Source organism: Rhagoletis pomonella, unplaced genomic scaffold, assembly GCF_013731165.1.
Source record: "Rhagoletis pomonella isolate Grant_MI unplaced genomic scaffold, Rhpom_1.0 Rhpom_scaffold_00006, whole genome shotgun sequence".
Taxonomy (NCBI): Eukaryota; Metazoa; Arthropoda; class Insecta; order Diptera; family Tephritidae; genus Rhagoletis; species Rhagoletis pomonella.
Window position 1 is genome coordinate 32,987,926 of NW_023458560.1, and position 21,806 is coordinate 33,009,731.

The 21,806-nt window shown below is 39.3% G+C and overlaps 1 protein-coding gene and 1 long non-coding RNA gene across 2 annotated transcripts in view; both read left to right on the forward strand.

The window, feature by feature from the left end:
- The window catches only part of LOC118740598, a 27,917-nt gene extending 10,785 nt beyond the window's left edge, over nucleotides 1-17,132 (forward strand). Inside the window, exon 2 of the long non-coding RNA XR_004993163.1 lies at nucleotides 16,706-17,132. This is a non-coding gene — a long non-coding RNA (uncharacterized LOC118740598). The remainder of the gene's footprint in view (nucleotides 1-16,705) is intronic.
- A 22-nt stretch (nucleotides 17,133-17,154) lies between these two features.
- The window catches only part of LOC118741875, a gene marked incomplete at its 5' end in the record, with an annotated part of 252,561 nt that continues 247,909 nt past the window's right edge, over nucleotides 17,155-21,806 (forward strand). The window contains one exon of the mRNA XM_036473851.1: nucleotides 17,155-21,639. Within this exon, the coding sequence (XP_036329744.1) occupies nucleotides 17,155-21,639 (4,485 nt within the window). The remainder of the gene's footprint in view (nucleotides 21,640-21,806) is intronic.

A 21,806-nucleotide genomic window follows, 5' to 3' on the forward strand; every position in this document is an offset into this window, starting at 1 on the left:
TTTTTTTTTTTTTTTTGAGTAGCGCGCTCCCGTTTTTTTACAAGGTTTTGTTTAACTTTTTTTTGCTGATGCTGCTTTAAGTGCTGACGGTAAGGCTTGCTTATATAGTATGTATGCATGTATTTTTGTATGCATGCGGGGCTGCAGTTATTATTATTGTTGTTTCTCCTGCCGCCGGTTCTTATTCCTTTCAGTTGGATTGTGTTACTGTTACAGTTGTGGTTGTTTTGTTGGTGTTCTGGTGCCACACCTCTATTCCATTTTTTTTCTGCTGCTTTTGATTTCGGCTACATTTCCTTTTTAAAGAGAATTTCCCTGCTGCCATGGTTCGTATCACGTAGCCGTGATTTCAGGCAAATTCATGCGAACACTAGCACTTTTGATTTTTTTGTTTTTGCTGTTGTTTTTATATTGTCAGCACTGAAGCCGTTATTGTCATAGTCGTTACACTCCGCCGCACTTTAAATTACGTTCCAGTTCCATTATGCTTTTTCTGTTTCTTCTTATTTTGTGCGATATTCGCTGCTTCGTTTCATTTTGTGACCTGCTTCGCTTTTAAAGCAAGAAGATTCTTGGTAATATTTACGAAAAAGGTAAAAAGTTACACATGTTCTCAAGCCCCACGGAAGATAATACATATATTTACGTACATATGAGTAAATCTCACGAGTTGTTTTTTTAGTGTCACTTCCTTCTCTCGGAATAAACAAAACGCTAAAGCTTTATTCTTGCATTTACTTCAATCAATGGAGTTCCAGAAATAAGTACAATGAAAATTAAATCAAGTACTTTAACAATTTTTGCTTTAAAACGTTTATTCAAGCGAAAAAGTACCGAATTACTAATTTTTTCATTGTCACTCGAAAAAATCTAAACTGCTTTTTTAATAACTTTGGGAAGTGTTCTAATAGAAGGTTCATATTAATGGTCTGTGAAGTTTCGAGAGTGTGCCAAATAAATTTATAACTTTTAAAATTTTATAATTTTTTAATCTAAATAATTTAAGATGCGGTGAAAATGTTCTTCTTGCCAAAACGAACAAATATTATGTTCCACCAAATGAGAAAAAAAATCATTTGAGTAAAGCATGACTATGACTCGAGAAACTGAAATTCCATTTTTTACAATTTTTATTGGCACACTCTTTACTTTTTGAGTATATATTTTTTAAGTTATCATTTAAATACAATTCGCAATGAATGCTTGTTCTTTATACAAAACTGCAGATAATGCATTTTCTAAAGCAAGTGTGCTACCCTTTTCGACCACGTGAGATATTCTCATATACATATGTATACTTTTTTTTGTCGATAAACGTGGAAACCTCAAACATTTATCTAGTTCAATTTCATTCTTATTTTTCTTAATCTTGCCTTTCCTAAAATAAGGTTTTAGAACACTGGCTCACTTGCTAAATTCTTCAGTCAAACACCTTTCTCAGGCTAACAAAACAGAGGAGAGTTATGCGTAGTGGTCCGAGCCAGTGTTGTTTTCATGCCAACAGCATTGTGACAAACAATGAAAGTCAAAATACAGACACAGGTGCCGAGTCGAGCTGCTCCGAGCGAAATAACGCCTGCTCACACTGAAAAAAGTTGAAGCGGAGTTTTTCGCGGCCCTCGTTGGAATCAGCGGAGCCCTCTGGAACATTCCTACTCTAGCGCTAAATGATATGCTCAATGTCGCATCTGTTGACGGCGGTTCGTTCAACCATTAGGCTCAAAAGCTCTGGGTTCTCTTTCAACCCAACGCACGGGCACTCGACAATTCTCGAATGCTTCGACTTCCTGCCGAAAGAAATGCACCGAAGTTTTCCGAGGCTGGCCCCAAAAGAATTCTTCTCCACATAGCTCCCTCCAAGGGATTAATGGAAGAATGGCAGTCTCTGGAGAAGAGGTCCAATAAACATTTTCACCCACAGATTGAAGCTGGACGGGAGAGTTGGATGAGGTGTCTATTGTCGGGAACTCTCAGTAGATCTTATTTTCGGACTGAAGGATTTCTTCAGCGTCTTTCAGGCCGAAGTGGTGGCTATAAAAAAAAGCAGCCGATTGGTTGGCCAAGCGGCAATTAGGGCGCTTGGATCGCCAACTGGCTCGGAATACTTCCAAATCAAGCTGGGGAGAGTGATTTCACTGGAAATTGCAGGGCTGATGAACTGGCTAAACAGGGCACCCTCGATGCCATCCCCTCGGACAGAAAGGGCATGGGAGTTCCGTTGGCAACCTGCGGCCTGCTCCTGCAGTCGTCTCAGCGAGCGCTGGGCGAAAACCCCGACATGTGAACTTGCAGGTCTTTCTGGCCGGCTGTGGACCGCGGGCGGTCAAGCTAGCTTATAAAGCTAGCTAGGCGCCAGCTCTCGGTTCGTACAGGTGTACTGACCGTAAATTGTCCTTAAGGGACCCACGCGGTGCGGTCTGGAAGACGGTGTGGATGCATTTCAGCACTTCCTTCTCAGCTGCCCGGCATTCGCCAGATTAAAGCTTAGGCACCTTGGTGCCTAACCCCCGAGGTGGCGCCTATGTTTACGGCTCTCTTATATTCTATGTTCTTTTAGATAACGAAAGTGCTGCTACGTTTGCCCGTAATATGGTTTTTGGGTTAGAGTACAGGGAGGCTCCTATTAGATTAATAAAGAAGACACTAAAACTCGGTATTTAATCGGTACAAATATGAATACTCGGGACACTTATACGTCCCGTACGTACTTTTAAAAAAATATTCAGTGAGACAATTTTCTCAAATCGTAACGAATGGTCACCGTAAGTATTCAGCAATTTACATATATAAAAATCGTCTTTCATTTCTGAATAATGGAAAATACTAAAGCACACACGCAAACAATGCTTCAATGCGGCACTGCCAGCCAAATTATAATCCGACCCATCGCAAATAAATTTTAAATTTTCGTCGCAGGATGCAGCTGCGCTCAAAATCTTAAACATTTCTTTGCCTAAATATTTGTACACCCGTCCACTTTCTTTACATTTTATAAACGAAAATTATTCAAACGATCCCAGTAGGCAAAATAAGTAGCAAAAATGCCGTCTGAAGCCATGTTTTGATGTTTAACTGCGGTTGCTTTAAAAACACCTACATACTTACTTATTCAAGTGTTTTCATCTGAAGATATATTCGAGGGTTTTTTTAATACAGCTTCTTAAGACTTGGCCTCACTGAAAAGCCCTATCCGATGGCATGCCCCTTTAATTGCCGGCTGGGTCGTATTATTTCAGTCCACACAAAAGATTGATTACTAATTTCGCTAAGTGCAGAGCTTTCAAGCGCCAAAAAATTTATATGCGCATAGACGCGCATAAGTAAACAAACAAATAAACGAAGTTTGCTTGCCGCATTTTCGCAGCTTATATAAATTGAATACACATTCCAAGGCAATATAAAAACAGACAAAAGGTCATTGAGAGATTCAGATACTCGCCCAATTTCGCTGGTTGTCATTTAGATGATTTATGTTGCAGCAGAAAAATACAAAGTTTTGAAAATAACCATTTTTGGTATTGGATTTATTTTTTGGCTCTTTTGTTTCATTTGTTTTTTTTTTTGTTTACTGTACAACGGAGAAAATCTTTATTGCTTTTCGACGATTTAGTGCAGCTTTGCTGCTGATTTACAATGAGAGTGCGCTTGTTGTCCTTTCCACATTTAAATTGCCTATGCAAATGTATACATTCCAATCGCTGTTTTTGTTTTTTTTTGTGTCTGAGGTTTATGACGCCGAGTGGCATTATGTAATTTAAGCAAACAAGAAAATTGTATGTTCTTTATATAAAATCTTAACAATTGTATTAAATTTGTTTTGTTAAGCTTGAAGTGAATAGCGCGATAAAGTACAGAAACGCCAAAGATGCCTAGCCGAATATGCAGCATTGTAATTTAGCATCAAACCATATGTGATAAGAGTCATTCCTGAATTGCAAAACTTGAGTGAGACAACTAAGCAAGGACCTTTACGCGAGACAGGAAAGCATAAGCTACATAATAACAAGACAGGGCAATGCTGCCTCCGACTTTAACTTTTTTTTTAATCTTTAATCAGCTCTTTGGAAGCTGTTATATATTATACCTAATTTATTTCAAAGACTTTGAATGTGAACTTATGACTAGTGTTCGCCCAGCGGTTGAAATTCAACCTTTTAAATTAAGGGGAGCTGAGGTGGGCTGAGCTGAGCCGAGTTGAGTTTAGTTGAGTTAATTGAACTGAATTGAGGTGAAATGCGTTGAACAACATAGCAGAATTTAACATCAAATAACATAACATACCACCACATAACACAACTCAACACAACACAAAACACCACAACTTAATATAACTTAACATAACATAAGATAACATAACCTAACACGACATAACATGATACAACATAACACGGCATAACACAACTCAAGAGAACGTTATATAAGATAACATATCATCACTTAACGTAACACAACATAACACGACATAACATAATATAACATAACACAACATAACATGACATAACAAAACATGACATAACATGGCATATCATTACATAACATAACATAACATGACATAACATAACATAACACAACATAACTTAACATGACATACAAAAACATGGCGCAGCATAACACAACATGACATTAGATAACATAACATAGCACAACATAATAAAACACATAATAACATAACATAACATAACACAACTGAACATGTCATTCTTTAATTTCATCTCTTTCTTTTACTGTCTTTTGTCTCTGACTTTATCTATATTATTTTCTATATCTTTTTTATCTTTTAATTTTTATATTTATCAAATCCTTGACTTTAATTCAGATCTTTATCTGTATTATTTTCTTTATCTAAATATTCATCCACACCTTTGCTATTATATTTAGTATTTAAATTTACCTTCCTCTTTGTCTTTAGTTTTCGGTTTCTTTTACTTTTATTTTAATCTTTGCTTTATCCCTTTCCTCTTCTGCATATTCAACTTTACGTTCTTCCTTGTGTGAGTCCTAATCTATTCATTGCTCATACATAAATCGTATCCCCAAACTGCTGCTAAGCACGTTTCTTTAATTCAGTATCAATATTAAAGCACACATTTAGGAGGCATTTCCACCCCAACCATGTACATGTATTAGTATTGGTGTCACTTATGAATTGATTTTTTCGTTTTATGTTCAGCTAATTTTAAATTGGTTTTATATGTTCTGCACATCAGCATCAAAATACCTTTCTAATGATGTATAATTGTTTATACCTTCGAAGTATAGTTTGGCTGTAAAAGAGGTGTAAAGAAAACTTGATTGCCTCTTTACATATGGGTCATACCATACAATATTTACACCTCAATATTTTTTTTTTTTTTGGGTGAAATATATTTTCTGACATTCCTTATCGAAAAAAAGAAGACACCTATTTTTTTATTTCGTCATGATATTCGAAAATCTCGAAAAAAAAATTCCCGAAATTTTGAACTCACGGAGAAGTATCTTTTTTTAATTGTTTGCAGATAATAAACTATCAGTTAAGATATCAAAATGTGCGTAATGACCTCGGATTTCCACAAAAGTGCGAGATAGATTAAAATAAGAAAAAAAATTTGCATTAAAAAATCGCACTTTTTATTTTTTTATTAACTTCATCATGTTTGATTTTTATTTTTTTCAACCTGAATAGGTGTCAAACTTTATGGAGTAAGATGTAAAAATTTGAGAATGGAAACACCAAAACTGTAAAAGTTACGAGTGTTTTTAATCCTGCGTACATCAAGTTTATACTAAAGTTCATGTACGCAGGTATAAAGTTTGACGAAGTTTGACAACTATTCAGATTGAAAAAAATTTTTCATTTATTCAAACGAAAAATCGCCAACCAAAAGTTTGGTTAATGTGAACAAAATTGTGGTTAATTATACCAAATTATTGTTGAAAATATCAGCGAAGGCATTGTTAATATTAACCAAAAATCTCGTTTATTTCTTTTCAAGTTTGAATTTGGTAATATTAACCGATTTTTTATTGATTTTTCTCTCAGTGTATCGAAACATACAACTATCATAATTCTTTTTTTGATTGAATAAGGCGTGCTCTTTAAATCTACCGTTTTTATTATGGTTATACCATAATTATAACCGATTTGATGGCAACTAATAAGTATTATGTTCAATATAACATAAACGATCTATATATGTATGTAACTATGTACTTCATAATTCCTGCTTTGTATTATAAAACTTGTAGTGCCAACCTCGTTTCACTTACATACTTAATTGGAGTACATTCTTCAACACGCCCCTATCTGCTTATTATGCTCTGATTGATAGAAGAGTAATTTTAGAGGCGATAGTGATTAACCACTATAAGTACATTTACAAACATATGAATGGGTACGTGTGCCCTGGTATATGTACATATGTACATAGTTGTTATACAGTAGTGACAGCAATTACCCTATCCAACATTAATTCCCAACTACAGGTACTTCAACCTGTGCTGTATACTTGTTTCACTTGTTTTTTACTTAACGTTTAGAGCCGCGATTGCTTGCGCCGGGCGAGAGTGTATTAAAAGCTCTCCTTATATATATTTGTAACACTTCATATGCCATTGTCGATAAATAGACTAGGCGTCAGCGTAAATGCGCTAAGGTTTTACGGCTTTTCCGCGTACAATATAAACAGCAATTAAAGTGAATGGCAACATGTCGCATCTGCATACATATGTACATATGTAGATGTGAGTTTTTCTATGCATATGCATGACGATGTTTGCTTGCGAAACGGTGGATTAGCTGAGTTCATGGCTTGTCATTAAAAGCGGTTGTGTTGTGTGTAAAGTTCGTTGCACATATCGATTACCTACATTGTCATTAATTCAGCTAGAGTAGAATATCAGCTATAGAAAAGTTGGCGGGCCGCAGGGCGTATACGTAACGTAGGCATACATACGTGCGAGGAAAAGTGCCATACATACAATCGTATGTACACACGAACGTGTTAGCAACCGCATTGAATAATGCACATAAAAGAAAAGAGAAAAATATGTAGCCGCTTACGTGCATACATTTTCATCGAACCTACTCAAGCGTACAACGATTTATCTTAAGACGAAGAAAGGCATAGCCATAAAAGCACCAACGGGAATATATAAGTACATATGTGTAAGTGCCAGCTTGCTGGATGACTAAACATTTATATAATGTTTTTGTATGTAAGTATGTATATGTCAATTTAACAGACCATACATACAAACTTGGCTAATTCACGTTGCATGCTTGCATGTTTCTGAGTGTAAATCTATATGTGTATATTCAATATGCCGATAGTGGATTAAGCTGCTTGTAGCAAGCAAAAGCATCAGTTTGAGACACACTCATATGAGCAAACCCAAGAATTATACTCATATTAGCAACATTTCACACTTACACATAGACACATCTCTCTACAACATGGTTTGTTTTCCATCGTTCCTTCGTTGTGACAAAGTACCCAAAAGTGCTTGGATTAAGTCTGAGTGATGCGGCAAATGCTTGTCTCATGTCCTGATAGTATTAATACGTTATGTACAAACGCGCGCACACACACACACACACATGCTCACTTCATATGCCATATGCATTTATCTTTACCGGAGGATTTGTGGTGCCAAAGATATATTGAGTAAAATCAATTAAGACAGAATGATATTGAATGATGCTGAAAATAATGAGATGTAAGATTACATACGAGTTTGTGTCTTGAGTATATGTACCTACATAGATTATATGGATGTACAATATCACGCCCCAGGCCAATATGCTTGTTAGACTCAGCGGGTAAATTACTTGAGCAAATTATTTCAAAACGATTAGATGCTGAAGGACTGGAAGAAAGTGCCATCTAAAACAACTAATTCAGCTTGTGAAAAGGGAAGTCCCCGGTAAACGCTGTAGGAGCAGTTAGGAAGCACGAAAAAATACTTTCCAGGAGCAAGGATTTCAACCTGGCTAGGAATGGAATGGAAAACCAAAAACAATTTATTTTTTGTTTTCTGCCTTTACTCAGGCAGAACTGCCTAATATTTACTTATGTATGCTTAAGTCTTAAGACTGGCAAAATTTTAAGGTGCCCTTTAATTTTTCTCATCTCACTGATTGTTTGGTATGATATTTTATTCCAAGTCAATCTCGTAAATAAAAAAATTCAGAGTCAAATCATGTACATCGCTGCAGCCACTGAGTCAAGAGGATACTGCGCTGAATTTAAATTTGCCAAACAACTTGCTGAAAATCTTGGAACTGACTCGTCATATGACAGCTCATCTCGCAAAAGCACACAGAGCGAAAACCACCACATAGCATACAACAAAAGCTTGAAGATATTCTATGATTTTTGCTTAAGAGGAAAGCCTTCTTATATTTAGTGGGATTATCTTCCTAATAAAATCAAAAAGGAATTCTCTTGATTTTTATTAGGCTACCTAAAATCTAAAAATAGAAAAAGCTAAAAATATAAAAATATAAAATGAAAATGAAAATGAAAATGAAAACAGGTAATTTTTAAACAAAAAAATAAAACCGACTTCAATTCTCATATAAAAATTTAGGAGTACCGTTATTTTTTCATGGTCCAATGATTAGTACGGGACCACCTCTGAGACGCTACCTTTCCTATGCAAAAAGAATTATCGAAATCGGTTGACGTGGTCTAAAGTTATGCGGTAACATACATAAAAAAAAAAAAAAAATATTCCGACGAACTGATGGCCTCCTCCTTTTTTGGAAGTCGGTTAAAAACCATACTGCGCTGACCTGTCCTCGAATCCGAGACCTACTTTACAGCAGTTTACAGTTCTACCTACTCGGCTACGGTGGTCGTCTTACCGACAGTATTATATTTAATAATACGAATTTAAATTTTCAATAAATTCAAGAAGACATCAATCACATAAAATTAAGAAGAAAAGCTTTTCAATAAACTCAAGAAAATGTATACTTCAATTCATGGTCTATTTTATTATAAATAAAATCTAGAAGAATTGACACATAAAATCAATTGAAAATATCTATGGAATTTTCTTCGTTTGTTTAGCCTGTTTTACCCCATAGCCTATAAGCTTTTCATACAGACAATCTTCTTGTTTTTATGTGTCACATTTTTCTCTTTACTCACGAAATATCGGGATAAGAGCACCGCTCTCACAACTGAAGAGGATTCGGACATAGATAGATTGGAGCTTTATGAAGAGTTAAAACAATTACGCCGTATTTTTCCTGCAGTCATTAAACTTCAATTGGAGTATCTTCAATTTATCGTCAAGAAAAATGTCATCGATATCTTTGCTAATGTTCGGATTTCTCTCAGGATTTTGTTGACTTTGCCAGTGACTGTTACCAACGGGGAGCGAAGTTTTTCGAAATTGAAGCTCATCAAAACATACTTAAGATCTACTATTTATGTTCCAAGAAAGATTAAACGCTTCAGCTATCTTATCTATCGAAAATGACATTGCCACTCAGATTGACTTGTTCAAAACCATCGAAAAATTTTTTGAAGCCATAGCACGGAAGGTAAACTTGTTGTAATTGATATTTGAAAATTTTGATTATAATGAAAATTTAAACTTTTTGGGTGAGGTCATTATTGTCAAAGGGCGTATCGTTCATTTACGGCCATAATTTCTTAGCACATATCGAGGGGTGAGTGGAAGATCGACCTATTTCGGAAGCCAGTTCAAAAACGCCCTATCTCAGAAAATTTTTCAAGAACGTCCTACTTCAAAGTTTGATTGAAAAACGCCCTATTTCAGAATTTGGTTGAATAATGCCCTATCTCAGAACTCGTTTCAAAAACGCCCTGTCCCAAACGAAAATACATTAAAAATAATCTGAGATAGGGCGTTTTTCAATGAAATTCTAAAGTAGGGCGTTGTTAAAAAATTTTCTGAGATAGGGCGCTTACGAACTGGTTGCCGAGTAGGTCGATCTTCCACTCAGCCATCGATATGATAATTTCGCGCACAAGAAAAAATTCATTGTCATATAGGATAAAATTTACATTATAAAAAATCTATAGCTACTAGGCTTACCATTTTACATTGACAGAAATCATAATTAAATATAAATCATGAATGGCAAGATTCAAAATGTGATACTTGGCGGGAGAACATTTAAAATCTTAACACAATCAGCAAACGTTCACCCTAATGAATGAAATTCCTCTTACTTATCTGCGTACATATACATACAAAAAAACATTTCAGGCATAACTAAACGCACACACTTTTTTCCTAATAAGCCAAATTTTATCTCATTTCATCTTTTAAAAGCAGCAAACAGCAATTTAAGACAACAAAGAATAGTATGAGCTTAAAGACTCACGAGCACACACACGAGAAGGACATATTTATGCATCCATCTATGTACATATGTATGCATGTTTGCATAAATAAAATTTCAATGTATTAACCCTTTGTCTAACGCAGGGAAACTAGCAATACCTACCCCTAACAAAGTAATTATGTTGGTCCAACGGACCCGGGCTGGTAGTTCCCGCTGGATTTATAGAAGCAATACAAATTATTTAAAAGTCATAATTAACATTATCAAAAAAGTGTAGACTACATGAAAATAAGCAAAGTAAAGAAGTCATGGAGTTCAAAAGCACCAGATATTGATATGGGAACACAATAAAATCACATTCGGTTCGATTGGACCTTGCGGGTAGACAAAGAGTTAATGTATGTCTTAGTTTTTTTGCTTGTCAAAGCAGAAAACTTGAGAACACAAACTTACATTTCTGCAATGCATTATAACTCAATTATAGATGTTTGCATAGTTAATTGTTCGGAAGTGTGAGTTTGTCTGATGACAAAATCTAACGACTGTTTGTAGGGTAAGAAATTAATAAAAATAAAGAAACTTTAGCATTCAGTTTTTTTAAGAAGTAAATTTATGTAAACATTTATTTGCTGAACAATTTACCTAATTCTGTAGTTTGCATACAAAGTGACAAAGGATTTATCATAGAGCTTTTAATGCATTAATTTAGTTGGAGTTATAAGTACTGAAGTGTGTAATGACTTTCAGAACTTACAGTACTAATATACAAAGATATTTTTTGAACTTATGGGAAAATACTGGGCACACCTGTTTTTAACAATAATGGCCACAACTACAGCTAACAATAATATTAACACATTTTTCGTTTTATTCGCCATCAGCCGTTTATTAACCCTTTTCTGGAAAATTGGACAAAATATTGTACATTTAATTTTTGTAGGATTGGAAGCGTGCTACTAAAAATCTTATTAAAACTTTTAAATACAAATTAATCTTTATGACCAAACGACTGTCCTATAGCTCGTTTCTATAACTCTTCTCTACCGATTATTTCTCTGCTGGTAGAGAATATACATACGTCATTCTCCACTACTCATTAGCAGTACAGAACAAGGTAGAGAACTGTTACAGAAATGAAATCAAAAACGCTTAAAAAAAATTTAAAAAAGTTTATTTAACACCATCTTTCGAAATGGCAGTGCCACGCAAGTGACGGTAATTTACTGTATAAAAATTACATGAAAATTAAGTTAAATCACTGAGAAAAGTATATAACAAGGAAATCTAGAAAGTATTTGAACATTAAAAAATGCTACAATTGAACTATCTTGCTTTTAAATATTTTTCTTGAGTGGTCAAAGAAAGTATAAAATATAATGTACATTGGCACTGAAAGGACGTAAATGTCTTGTACATTATATTGTACAAAGGCCAGAAGAGGTTAAAGTTGAAGAGGCAACTAAAGTGGTTCTTTGGATTTGTTTTTTTCAAGAGTTTGTGTGCTGTTGTTGCAGTTTTTTTTATTTATTGACTTACTGAAGTCTGAAACACTGGGTCATTTGTATTTTATATAGTAATTGTATATCATGAAAATACTTCGAATACATCGTTGTGTAACCCTAGTGTGCCCAACCGGGTACTCGGGTACCCATCGACAAATACTGTATAAAATAACTTTTTTCTTGGAACAAATTTTTAAAATCCTCCCGGATTCCCTTAATTTGACTAATTTGACATGGAGAAATGCATTTACTATGTATTTGTCAATGTTATTGTGGCTTGTTAACATTTTATTTTTAATATTTTTATTGAGCTTTGTACCACGATTGTTTATTAGGAAAAATTGAAAAAGCAACAAAGTCTAATCGGTAGAAGTTATAGCACTATTTCGGAGATCACCACATCTCCTCATCAGACTTCTTTTTTCTAGACTTCAGCAGGAATCGAACCTGCGAATTCGATGTTCAAAGTCAGAAGCGTTAACCACTGAGCTATGTACATCCCGTAAACTCTTGTTGCTAATTCATTTTCCTTATTCAACCAACTACTATCAAGTGCAGCTGATTTGCCGCTATTTAAACTCGACAGCGTGGTTGTTGTTGTCAATTCTATACATCCATTTGCTTATTTGCTTTTTTGTATAGTCTCAGGCAGGCTCTTCCTAAACTATGTATTTGTCAATGTTATAGTGCTATAACTTCTACCGATTAGACTTTGTTGCTTTTTCAATTTTTCCTAATAAACAATCGTGGTACAAAGCTCAATAAAAATATTAAAAATGCATTTACTATATTTTATATTTCTTTTCAGCCTAAAAAATTTTCAAGAATAGTCCAACCGGGGTACCCGGGTACCCACATACAAAATAGGCGGAAAGTTGTATAAATAAATAAGGTATAACAAATAGTATTGTTTTTTAATTGTTTATTTATTAAATTGAGATAATATAAATAATAGCAAGTAATTTTTAAGCAAAAAATAAAACCGACTTCAATTCTCATTTAAAAATTTAAGATTATCGCTAATTTCTGCACGATCCAATGATCGGATTTAAATCAAATTAATATGGGACCACCTGTGAGGCAACACATTTCCTTAAACAAAAAAATTATAAAAATCGGTTAACGTGGTCCAAAGTTATGCGGTAACATACAAAAAAAAAAAAAAAATATTACCAAAAAATTATAAACTTCTTCTTTTTGTGAAGTCGGTTAATAAAAAAAATACTTAGTTTACTTAAATAACCAAAACATTTTTTTTTGTACTTTTCAGGCAATAAAAATAAAACAATCATGATTATGAAAAATTAAATCATTATGAAAAATTGTTCATTGCAATCGTGCGCATAGAAATTTACACCCAAATTCATGAAAAATAAATACAACTTTAATAATAATAATAGATTGGCGCTTACACATATGTTAGTGTTTGGCCGAGCTTCTCCTCTGACTTGTGGCGAGCGCCTTGATGTTGTCACACAAAGCGGAGGGACCTACAGTTTTAAGCCGACTCCGAACGGCGATTGTATTTTTATGAGAAGCTATTTTTCATGGCAGAAATACACTCGGAGGTTTGCCATTGCCTGCCGACGGACGACCGCTGTTAAGAAAAAACCTTTTTTCTATATTTTTTGCGATGTTGCTTTGACCAGGGTTTGAACCCAGGCGTTGCGGAGTGGAAGCGCGCACTGCTTACCACTACACCACAGCGGCCGACAACTTTACAACTTTAACTGCTTTATAAATCGAAAATTTTTATAAAATTACACTATATATATTTTTCTATACTCCAAAATTTTCTAGAAATTCTGAATAAAAAGTTATTCACTGTAACTTAAGCGTAGCTAATAGCGGCAAGGTTCCCACATACGTGGGACCAACGTCGAACAGCGTTCTTGATTTAACTTTATATTCTGAACCTGGCGTAGAGCTGACAGGATGGAGGGTCCTTCACAGGCCCCCCTTCTCGTATCGTGCTTAATTAGGCTTTACTATTTTTGCTAAAAAGTGCCCAAAGGATACTTTTTTGTCGAGGACAGGCTGAGTTCGCCCAGATGGGTTAGAGATGTAAAGGATCTGGGAGGGGTGAACGATCGTCTGTCCAAAATACTAAATGATGCTTTTGAGCAGGCCTGCCCCCTAAGGAAGTCTGAAGGAAGGGCAAAGCCCCCTTGATGAAGCCATGAACTTAGTATTCTTAGAAAACGGGTTAGGGAAGCTTTTAGGCCAGACAAGTTTGCTGACTCTAACGAATATTGGGATGAGTACAGGGATCTTCTAAAGATCTACAATAAATCCATATGCAGTGGAGAAAGAAGCTCATGGAGGAATTTCCGTATTGAAATCAAAAGAAGTGGCCACGCATATCCAAAGAATTACAGGCCCATTAACCTTACACCGTTTCTTTAAAAGACCATGAAGAGGCTAATAGACGTATACATCAAACAAAGCTTAGCAAGACACCTTCTGTCAAAGGCACAACACGCCTATACAAACGGAGCGTCTCAACGCAATCAATTTTTGACGGAATGACGACGATAGGGCCTTATACCATAATTTCAAACTGGATAAGCAGTATGCTGAGCTGCAGAAGTGTTTCGGCGCAAACCACCAATCCGGTTAGCAGGGGGCGTATTATCGCCGCTCCTTTGGTCGCTGGTGGTCAACAGGATACTGAAGAAAATGGAGGGAGGACCTGCCGAACTTACTGCATATGTGGATGATATATTTTTCATAGTAAGCGGAAAGTGTTTGTCCACACTCAGCCCACTTATGAGCCATGCACTACGGGTAATACATCTTTGGGCAATCGGAGTGGGACTTAGTATCAACGCAGAAAAAACAGATCTGGTGCTCTTCACCAGGAAATACAAGGTTCCAATTTGGTCCAAGCCTAAGCTGGATGAGGTGACCCTTCAGGTGAAGTAGGTGAAGTACCTCGTTAGTTAGCTATCGTTCCGCCTCAATGTGGAGGAGAGGGCGAAGAAGGCTTCCGTGGCATTCTATGCTTGCAAAAGATGCTGGGCTGCACCTGGGGCTTGTCGCCGTCTCTTTCTTACTAGATATTCACGGCGATAGTCAGGCCGATACTGTTCCATGGGGTGCTGGCTTGGTGGACAGCATTGGAGAATAAATCATTTGTTAAGAGTATAGAAAGTGTATATAGGCTATCAATGATCAGCATGACAGGGCTTATAGGACTAAACCGACGGCAAGCGATGTCCAGACGGCGGCACTCTATACCTTGTTGCATCTCTTGCCGGTGGACCTATCGGGCAAGGATATAGCGTCGAAAACTGCCGCCAGGCTTTATGTTACGGGGCAGTTTGTGTGCAGGTCTTACGGTCACAGTAGTATAGCGTCGACTTTACTTGGACGGATTGACTATGTGATCCCGGATCTGCACTTTGAGATGAACTTCGAAGCCACCATAGAGGTCGTAAGCTGACGTGAGGGCATGAACTCCTCCTGGCTCGGTGAATTTCTACTCAGATGGATGTAAGATGGAGAAAGGCGTAGGGGCGGCAGCCGTATGCGCGGAGCTCAGCCTCAACAAATCTTACAAGCTTTCAAACCATTACAGCATTTTCCAGGCGGAAGTATTGGCTATAAGGTGGCGGCGGAGCTACTGAACAGCAGGCTGCAATGAAGGCTTTGCTATCCCACAGAAATTCCTCTAGAAGTGTGGCGAAGCGCAGAGCAGCTCTGAATTTGCTACATTCCAATAGTGACATACATTTGTGCTGGCTTTGGGGCACACCGCCAAAGACGGTGCTCTGTCGGAAACCATGCCGATAGAAGAGGTGCGGATTTCCCTCCAAGCGATTAAACGGGAACTCGGCCTGTCCATGACCCGAAAGGTGCAGAAGATGTGGAACAAAACGTAAGGCTACAAGTAGTCCAGAGTTCTGTGCAGAGAGTATGACACGAAGTTTACGAAGTTTCTCCTTTCCCTCAAGAGGGAGGACGCTAGGCTACTGGTGGCTGTTCTAACTGAATATTGCTTGCTGGCATCGTGCGCCTATAAACTGGCTCTGACAAACGATAAAATATGTAGGAGATGCAGAACGCAGGAGGAGGCAGTGGAGCATATCCTCTGCGATTGTCCTGTGCTTAGCAGTCTGCGGGTTAGTCTACTGAGAGCAGGTTTTCCACCTATTCTGGAAGCCGCCGTCAAGTTAGGGTTTAACAACTTGTTCCAGTTTGCCAAGAGGACTGCGATGTTCTTCAACATTGCTCCTGGTTCGCAATGATTAGCTGTCTAAAATGGTCGTAGTTTATCTGGTAACGCTATGGGCCTTAATGGTATCTGGGAAGTCACGTAGTGGGTGGCCAGCATACCTAACCTAACCTAATAAAAAGTTTAGTTTTGCTGAACATTTTTTTGATATTTGAAACTTTGATTTATATAATTTAAATTTTGGAATGAATCACATTTTCATAAATAATTAATGTAAAAAAATTGTTCTTGAAAATAATTGGGAATATTATATTAGAACAAGGTGTGCACCTTCATTTGTCGTCTAGTGTACCTCACTACCAGATAGAGTTGCCTGGTTGAAGGTTTTTCTAAAAGTATTGCGAGTATTTTAAATTTGTTCGTTCCACAACAACAACAATTTTATGGGACCTCAAACATTTATTTTTACTCGAAATTGGATTCACACCATTATCGCCAAATAACTTTTTTGAAAGTTATAGAAAACTTTCTAGAAACCCCTTCTTGCAAGCTAGAACTCTCCTCGTATTTGTTTACCTTTACGGTTGGCGGCACGAAAATCAATAAATTGCAACACAAGTGCAGGCATAAACACACAAACCAGTTACGTAAATGTTAAAAGTACAATGCAATTACTTGACTTGGCAATAATTTATTACTGTTTTTTTCTTTCCCTTTCAGGTGATACAAAGAGCACCCATAAAACAATGTCATGTGAAAACTTAATGGTAAAAAGGAATGGTGCACAAGTACAGGTAACAAATGCAGTATTTAAAACGAAAGCAACGACAATACAATTGCAACAACAAGTGCTTTAAAATCTGTTGAAGCAAAGGGAAACGAAACGAAAACGTCATTGCATTTGTTGGGCACTAAAACAGTGGGGCATAACCAGTAACGGAAGTAAATCAACCAGAGTGAGAGAGATAAAGAGAGAGTGGTTCAGTGCGCCGGGTGAGAGAGGTGGAAGTTAGAACGAAGTGAGGTGCAGCAGAGCGCCAACTAGTCGGCGGACAGCGGAACAACAGGAAGTGTGAGAAAACAGGAAGTGCTGAAATAGCAAAAACACGCAGCTGAAGCAGCAGCAACTAGAAAATAATAAAAAAAAAAAACTTTAGCAACACAACCGAAATTCGGCGGAAATATTCGCAAAAATGCAAAAATTCTACATTTTAGCATTTGTAATAGCGCCAGTGTTGTTGGTGTTTGCTGACGTAAATGGTTTCGCCGAATCAGGACAACAGCAAGCGACTGGCGCAACGACGACACCAAGGACGACGATAGTGGGTGCGACAGCAGAAGCTGTGGCGCGGGCGACCAAGGCAGCGAGTCAAAGCACTGAAGCAAAAACAGTGGCGGTGGCAACACAAACACTAACAGCTACCACAACAGCGACAGCAGCAGCAGCAGCAGCAACAACAACAGCAGCTATAACCGTGACATTAGCATCCTCAAATGCGCCTGCAACATTAACGGCAACAAACGATGCGGACGAACGGGTTTTGAGCACCGCAATACCAGAAACACCAGCAGGAGGTGCAGTGGTGACGCTAACAGCAATGTATGAGCAAGCAAAGCGACAACAACAACAACAACAACAGCATAAAGCTACACAAACGCAAAAGGATAAGGAAATCGCAGCAAAAAAGCGACTGTTTCCTTTTAGCGAAACTAATGGTGGGCAGGAAGAGCCAACAGCAACAGCAACATCAATGCCAACCAAAATTAATGCAGCAGCAATGGTGCATGTGGCCACACGGTCGGGAACGCACGCCCACACAGCAACTACTAGTGCAATAGCAGGCGAGCCAGCAACGAAAATTACGGAAGTACTAACTGTGAATTTTGAAAGTAAATCACATGCGAATACACTTCCGTCAGGCAAAGGAGCTGCGGGTAGTGGCGCAGGAGCAGGAGAGTTCGTGCCGCAGCAGGACGGAAATGAGGCAGAAACACAAATCATCAAACGTGTAAACGAACAGAGCACAAAAAGCTCGAACGAGCGGGGCGTGAGGCGTGCAAACGGGGAGGAGAAAACTGTAACAGAAACTAATGTTGCTAATGGTGGGCATGGAGTTCGGAGGGAAATCGATCAGCAAGCAGGCGGGATTATTGACGACAGTAGGAGGGAGGAAGTTACACAAAACCAAATGGAAATAATAAGTGAAGTAGTTCGAGCGAATAAACCACGCGATGAAGCACAAAAAGCAGGTTGGTCAGAAGGGGAGGCGAGCTCAAATCGGCAGGAGGAAGAGCTTTACGAACCCGGTACAACAAAAGTAATTGTCACAAAGTCACAAACTACACAGCGAACAAGCAGCGAGCATGCAGCAGGCGCACAACAAGCCATGAATGGCATGAATACCGAGCAGCAGAAGCTAAAGAATGGCCTATACCGCATTAAATTGGCTGAAATTGTAACTGACGAGTACAATGGACGTAGTGCGGAGCAGCAGCAAAGTGGGGTGCGGCAGCTGGGCGCGGACAATGGACATCCAGAAATAACAGCCACCGATATAATACCAAACATGCAAGTGGAAGGTGAGCGCGCAGCGGAGAGTGAAGAGCCGCTAACCACCACTCCACAAGGTTTGCTAGGCGCAGAACAGGCTGGCAAACAACTAGGCCAACTTGAACAACAAACTAGCACGGAAAAGCAGTCAACATTGGACGAACATAATAGCGAACAGCAGAGGAGTGAGCAGAAGGCTGCACAACAGCAAAAACAACAACAGCAACGAATCCAATTACGCCGCGAGCAGCAAGCGAACAATGGTATGGAAAACCGGCAGGTGCAGCAGGACAATGAACACACCGCAAGCCAGCTGGAGGATAGGCTGGATAGAAGAAGCAACAATAGCAGTGGCGAAAGCATGAGCAACAAGCAGATAAATAACAACAAAGAACAAGAAGAGCAACAGCAACAGAGTGACCACACCAAGTACACAACGCCGGCATTCACGGGGGGTGGTCCACTGTCAGCGCCACTTGCTACACCACCCGCTCTCAATATAGTTGATCTATATCCGATGAAAATGGAGGATTTCAATCCAATTATACGTGACTCCAATGCGAAGTTATTAAAGGAGCGCACAGTGTATAAAGCTGTGGAGAAGGGCGACGACAACGAGCAGGGGCCGCAAGTAGAGCCAACAGCTGTGGAGTGGTATGGAAATGCGAAGGCGCATGCGGTAGAGGAAAAAGTGGTATATTTACCAGCGGATAGTGGGCAAATCACCCAGCGACAGCAACAGAATTTATTGCCAAATGAAGTGGATACAGTCGACAACATAGTACAGCGTTACGATAACATCAATAATCTGGCCGCGCATCGGAGCATCAATCGTAGGCCAATCATGTTGACAAAAAGCGTAGAGGAGAAAAGTAAAGAGGGAGCAGTAGCAGGGACAGCGCCACCGAGGCAGCCAGATGATATTACTGATTTTACCGGAAAAGTGCTGGCCGAACAGGATGGTGTCATTACGGAAATCGAGCAAAAGTTTCGCTTGAATGAGTTTGCGCCGGCGGTGGTGGCCGTGACGGGGCCGGTAACGGGAGCTGGAACAGCTGCGGCAATTGAAGGCACAGCAGCTAGGCCTGAGAGTAAAGAAAGTGCAGTCGCGACTAGCAACACCACAGCACCAGGCAGTGTGGGACAGCTGACTAGCGCTAAATCGAGCTATAGTGTGAACCACAAAATTCAACCGCCCCAAAGTATTAAAAATAAATACGCAAGCAATAAGAATAACGAGAACAAAAAGCGTAGCGGCAGCAACTCGCAACGTTTGCCGGCGCAACACGATTTCATTGAGCGGCGCGTGAAGAAAAGTTTTGACTTTCCTATGCATCGCGCAGCCAGCGCTAGCGCCAGTGATACACTCACAATGCCACATGTCGATTTTGCCAATACAAAGTTCAATACAGGTGGCGGCGGCGGCGGCGGTGCTACACAAGCACAAGGCGAAGCCGCCACAAATAGTGGCACTGAGAGTGGTGACGGTGGCGCAATGCGAGCTGCACTTGGGACGCATCCGGAATTTTCGACAACAAAATTCTACAACAGCAAAGAGCTCTACAACGAAATGATGCAACACAATCGCAAGCGACTGAAGGCGAAATCCAAGATGGAGCAGGCAATGGCAGGCGCAGCAGGAACGCCACCACAACAACCGACAATCACACACAGCGCAGCAACAACAGCGGCTAGTAGTGGTGGCGCGGGCTTGGAGACGGCGGCAAGCAGATTTGCACTGCACCAAAATGCAAAGTTGGAAACTTTACAGAATGCGAAAGTCGCAGAACCGAGCAAACCAATTATGGGTGAAGTAGTGAACATGAATTCGAAGCGTGGCGATGCTAACGGCGGTAGTGGTGGCACAAGCGAGGATAAGGAAGGCGATGCAAGTGAAGCAACAAAAAGTGGCATCAAACAGACAGCACAAAGCGTGGAAAAGGCGGAGCTAGGGCAACCACAGCGTCAGCGTGTACAGCAGCAGCAGCAGCAGCAAAATGCATTACTTGGCAAACCAACGCAGCTGTTTGGTGCAGCAGCAAGTACCGCCAGTGCAGAGCGCTTCCCGTCACTACAATCCGACGTCGACAAGCCAACTAAGAAGTACCAAAAAGAATTGCAACGCGCTAAATTGCTGCTCAAGTCGATGCTGTTGCCGTCGACAAACGCCAATGGCACAAGGGGTGCGAACAAGTCGATCCCAAATATGCTGACAGCAGCCACATCACCACCATCACCACCACAACAAGCTAGCACAAGTAGAACGACAATAAACAACCGAAATGGCAGTCAACTCAACTTGCATGCGCCATCATCCAGTAGTGATGTAAGTGGCAGCGCGACAGCAAAGAAGCTTAGCGCGCTTGACATCACTGCTGCGGGCAAAGTTGATTTGGTTGCAAGTGGCAAAACTTTTGACATTATGTCGCAACGTCGTAAAAGCAATGTTGTCGTCACGTACACACACACAACCACGCCCACACTCACACTAACAGCCGCCGCTTCGAGTGCAGCTGTTGGCAATATTGACAGCACCATTGACAGCAGCAGCAGCAGCAGCACAATTACGGAAGAGCAAGTGAGGCCAACTCAAGCAAAACGGGTTAATTTCGCTGGTGCTGGCATTGTGCATGTAAAGCGCGCTAAACTGACACCTACAACAGCAACAACGACAACTAAAATACCACTTGCTACAACAGCGAGCACAAATAGCGAGCTTGCAAGAGTAGTGACTTCAAAATTAGCCTCAGATGACCCAACAACTCCTTCGCCGCTTATTTACCCATATCCACAGCTGCATCCGAAACCGAAGAAGCAGGCATTGACGCATTTAAGCCAACCGCATGACACCACTGCTGCCATCAGCAGCACCAGCAGCACCACCACCATCGCCGGCACAATATTTTCCTCATCGCACCACACCACTACCCCCAGCAGCACCACAAATCTCACTAAATCCCCCTCAAAGCCAATTGGCCGGCCACGCATACTTAGTCCTTTGCAAGAGAAAATCAACTCACTCGAATGTGAACTACAAAACGTGCCGAGCGATTCGCATTTGTGGCGAGGCAATGAGACGCATGAACTTTTGCTACCCATTGTGGTGAGTAGAACAATTGCTTTCGTATTTTATTGCATGCTTTGTGTAGATTTGTTATATTCCTCATATCCGGTAAATGCTTATAGGATATTATATTGTAAATATACATATGTGCATATAAATTGCACATTAGACCGACTCGCGCTTCAATGTATTATGAATTAAAAAAT